Source organism: Muntiacus reevesi, chromosome 9 (assembly GCF_963930625.1).
Source record: "Muntiacus reevesi chromosome 9, mMunRee1.1, whole genome shotgun sequence".
Lineage (NCBI taxonomy): Eukaryota > Metazoa > Chordata > Mammalia > Artiodactyla > Cervidae > Muntiacus > Muntiacus reevesi.
This window is the reverse complement of record NC_089257.1, coordinates 43,464,306-43,468,599: the sequence shown is the minus strand read 5'-3', so window position 1 is coordinate 43,468,599 and position 4,294 is coordinate 43,464,306. Positions and strand designations below refer to the sequence as shown.

The 4,294-nt window shown below is 37.3% G+C and overlaps 1 protein-coding gene across 1 annotated transcript; it reads right to left on the bottom strand.

Annotated features, from left to right (window-relative positions):
• Nucleotides 1–1,423: 1,423 nt before the first annotated feature.
• On the bottom strand, nt 1,424–2,401 carry LOC136175871 (olfactory receptor 52E4-like). Its single transcript, XM_065946063.1, has one exon. It carries the CDS (start codon nt 2,399–2,401, stop codon nt 1,424–1,426), a length of 978 nt encoding a protein of 325 aa, XP_065802135.1.
• Between the last annotated feature and the right edge of the window lie 1,893 nt (nt 2,402–4,294).

Sequence of the window (4,294 nt, the reverse complement as noted above, 5' to 3'; positions counted from 1 at the left end):
TATTGGTATTTATTATAGCTGGTATAACTTTCTGGAGGAGTATCATTTATTTCCCTCTAGATTAGTGTTTTAAGAGTCTCCTTTAGAGAATTCCCTGGTGATCCAATGGTTAGGGTTCTGCACATCCACTGCAGAGGGCACAGGTTGAATCTTTGGTCAGAAAGCTAAGATCCCGCATGCTGCGAGGCATGGCCAAAAAAAACAAAACAAAACAAAAAAAACACAAAAATCTCCTTTAAATGGTATCTATGTGGCTTCAAGGGTGTCTTTTCACTGAGGTCTGTCTTTAAATATTAGTCCTACAATATAATGACCAACCCTAGAATTTTGGGACTTTACCCTTCAGGCATCTTAAAAGATTTGCACTATATCCTAAATCATTGTCTGAAAGTGATAAATAATATCCTCTGAACTTTATGAATTCCTAAGTTTGGGCACAAGATCTGAGCTCCACAAACTGTGCAAGTACTTGCCCATGACATTTCCATGTTTCCAGAGAATTTGCCTCTCAGAGGTCTATAGCCAATGACTTCCAGTACAAAACTGACTTATAACTACAGGCAATAACAAAACATTCTCAGAATTTTCTCAGTAAGAGATTCTTAAGAAACACTGGAATTAGTGGAAACAAGCAGGAGAGTTGACAACAAGAATTTTTAAAAATGTGAAATTAGTTTAAAGGCATAGCCACCTTTTAAGGTTAGGAGTTTCCCATTTTTCCTTTTTCACTGGAATTTCTCTAGGAATTGGAGATTATGTTTCTTGCTCATATTCCCCCTAGTTCTACAAAGAAGCAAGTCCTGTAAACCAAACATAAGACTCTTGCAGCAGGTATAATAAATTAGTGTACTTTCCCTGACCTACTCACTCCCCCTCAAATAATCTTAACCTCTTCCCACACAATTTGACCTGCCTTGGCAAAGTGGTTGTTTGTATTTTAGTCACTAAGTCATGTCTGACTCTTTGTGACCTTATGGACTGCAGCATGCCAGGCTCCTCTGTCCGTGGGATTTCGCAAGCAAGAAAAGTAGAGTGGGTTGCCATTTCCTTCTCCTGGCAAAGTGGTAGACCAGTTCTACCACTAATCTCTTCTACCAATATTCTCTTCATGTGGAAACATTCCAACTCGTTTTACTTGCAATCAGTGTGTGTTGTTCAAAGTTCTTTTATGTACATCGTCACATTCAGTTTTCCCAATTACCATGTCAAGATGGAGAGAATATATTATTTTTTCATTTAATGTGAGATCGTAGCCTTGCTTTGGAAATAGTGAGAGTAAGTTCTCCTGTGTCTCAGACCCTCAGTTTAAGAACTTGGGCAGATAATTTGTAATATGACATATTTTTTTCCATGAGCTAATTCCTCAAGGAACTTCATTTATATTTATATTTTTTATTTTCTTATAATCAGTAGTGCCAGATAATCAGACTGGTTTCTGACCATAGGTAATATTTATGGGCTCCTTCCTCCAGCACCCATATTTTGTCAATTTGTCCCAGAACTCTTTGGTTTTCACTGCATAAATAACAGGGTTAAGCATTGGAGGTACAAGGAAGTAGAGGCTGCCAAGAATGGTATGCACATGAGGTGGGATTCCCTGGCCAAAGCGATGAGCAAGAAAAGAGAAAAGAGGGGGAGTGTAACAAAGAAGCATGACACAGACGTGTGTGGTGCAGGTGTTTACTGCTTTCTGGTGGGCTTCTTTAGAAGAGAGCCGCATTACAGCCCGGATGATCAGCACATAAGATGAGGCAATAGCTGAGATGTCTACCCCAGCAACCAACAAGGCCACCACCAGACCATACACCCTGTTGACGGTGGTGTCCACACACACCATCTTCACCACGGCCATGTGCTCACAGTAGGTGGTAGGGATGACATGCCTGGCATGAAAGGGCATCTGCTGGAGGAGGATGGGCATGGGGAGAATGAGCAGGACAGCTCTCACTAAACTCACGAGGCCGATGAGCCCGATGCGGCTGTTGGAAAGGATGGTGGCATAGCGCAGGGGCTCACAGATGGCCACGTAGCGGTCAAAGGCCATGGACATGAGGATGGCAGACTGCAAGGCAGAGATGGAGTGGAGGAAGAAGAGCTGGACCAGGCAGCCCTCAAAGCTGATGTCACTCTGGTCAAACCAGAAGATGCACAGCACCTTGGGGATGGTGGTCGTGGACATGCCCAGGTCCGTGAGGGCCAGCATGCCAAGGAGCAGGAACATGGGCTTATGCAGGGAGCGCTCTGCGGAGATGGTGAAGAGGATGGTGCAGTTCCCCAGGATGGTGACAAAGTACATGGAAGAGAAAGGAATAGAGATCCACTTGTGTTTGTCCTCCATCCCAGGAATGCCTTGGAGAAGGAGGAAAGAGGGGTGGCCCTGGGAGGCATTGCAGCCAGTCATGCTGGTCCCCTGGTGGAGCACCTGAAAAGGGCAATTCAGAAACAACTGAGTCTGGATTTTAGAAAGAATCAAGATTTTCAAAGTAGAACTAAAAGTTGGAATACTAAGATACACAAAAATAATTCTGGGGGAGGTTGGATGAAGGCAATCAAAAGGTACAAACTTTCTGGTATAATTAGTACTAGGAATGTAATGTGCAATATGATAAATATGTTTGACAGTTAAGAGTAAATTCTAAGAGTCCTTATCAAAAAGAAAAATATTTTTTTCTATTTCTTTAAAATTTTGTATATGCATGAGATGATGGATGTTCACAAACCTTAGTGTGATAATCATTTCATGAGGTAAAGAAGTTAAATTATGCTATACTCTTTAAACTTATACAGGTGCTGTATATCAACTATATCTCAATAAAACTGAAAAAAGGAGAATATCTTCAAAACCACCACAGACTGTTTGACTTCCATTTGATCAGAATTGTAGGTTTCCACAGTGTTTTCCAAAGTTCAACACTGAAGATTCAGCACAGTTTGGATTTTCCTGCAAGCCAGCATGTGTCCATCTGGCAAGAAATTTAGACTGTCGTGGTTGAGAATATCCTATGAAGCACTGAGTCCCCTGTTCTCTAGACTAAATTCAGATAAGCTACAATTTGTAATAACACCTTGGTAATACTGCTATTGACTTCATGCTCCTGATTCCCCTCTATGTTGCAGTCTAAAAGAATAACCTGGGACTCCAATTAAAAAATAATAATAAGTGAGAAAAAAGGTAGATTTAAAGTAGCATAAAAATAATTCTGATATCATGATATATGTAATCAATATAATATAGTAGCACACTGTAGTATTAGAGTAGTAATAATGTGGCACAAACTTAATATCTAAGAAAATATATTCTATCATAACTATTTTATTAAGGACAGATTGATTCATTGTTTATTATCAGAACATGCTAAATTTTAAGAATATATTATATCTATTTTTAATGAACTTTCACTTAAAGACTATAACTTAAAATATGTGAAACAAAAATAAATTCAGTGAGAAATTAATAAAATATTGCATAGCTCTCTCAGCAAACAAGATCAAATAGGTCAACAAAAAGATTTTTTTTTAAATAATAAAACTTAGGCTTATAATAAAATTGTCCATTCAAAAATTTAAATATATACATTTATAATGTTATATATACAGTGCAATATTATTCAACCATAAAAAAATCTTGCTGTTTGGGACAATGTGGATGGATTTAGAGGGTTTTTTGCTAAGTGAAATAAGGAAGACAGGAAAAGAAAACTATATTTTCTTTTTCACTTTTATTTGGAATCTATTTGAATATTTTCACTCATACTTGGAATCTAAAATAAAAAATAGCAAGATATAGACTCAGAGATACAGAGAACAAACTGTTGTCAGAGGGGAAGATGGAAGAATGGGTGAAAAAGGAGAAGGGGACTAAAAGGTACAAATTACCCATTATAAAAGTAAATAAGTCAAAAGGATGTAATGCCTAGAACAGGGAATATTATCAATAATATTATAATAAACTTTATGTTTGTAATCTACAAAAAATTGGATAACTAGACTATAAACTTGAAGCTAATACAATATTGTAAGTCAACTACACTTTAATTTAAAAAAATGTATTGTAAAAAAGGAAAAAAGGGAAGAAAAAGAAAATTTATGGTGCAGATAAAAAATATATATATTTATCAATGAGGAAAAATTTTAAAAACATGTATCACTTTCACACAGTAAAGCAATCCACAATTATTTAAAAAATACAGATTTACTATTGATATGGGACTCAAGGGGACCTTAGTGACTAGAAATGTACAATAACGAACAATAATGAAACAGGGGATGAGATTCTGATCACCTGAAGCTCAGA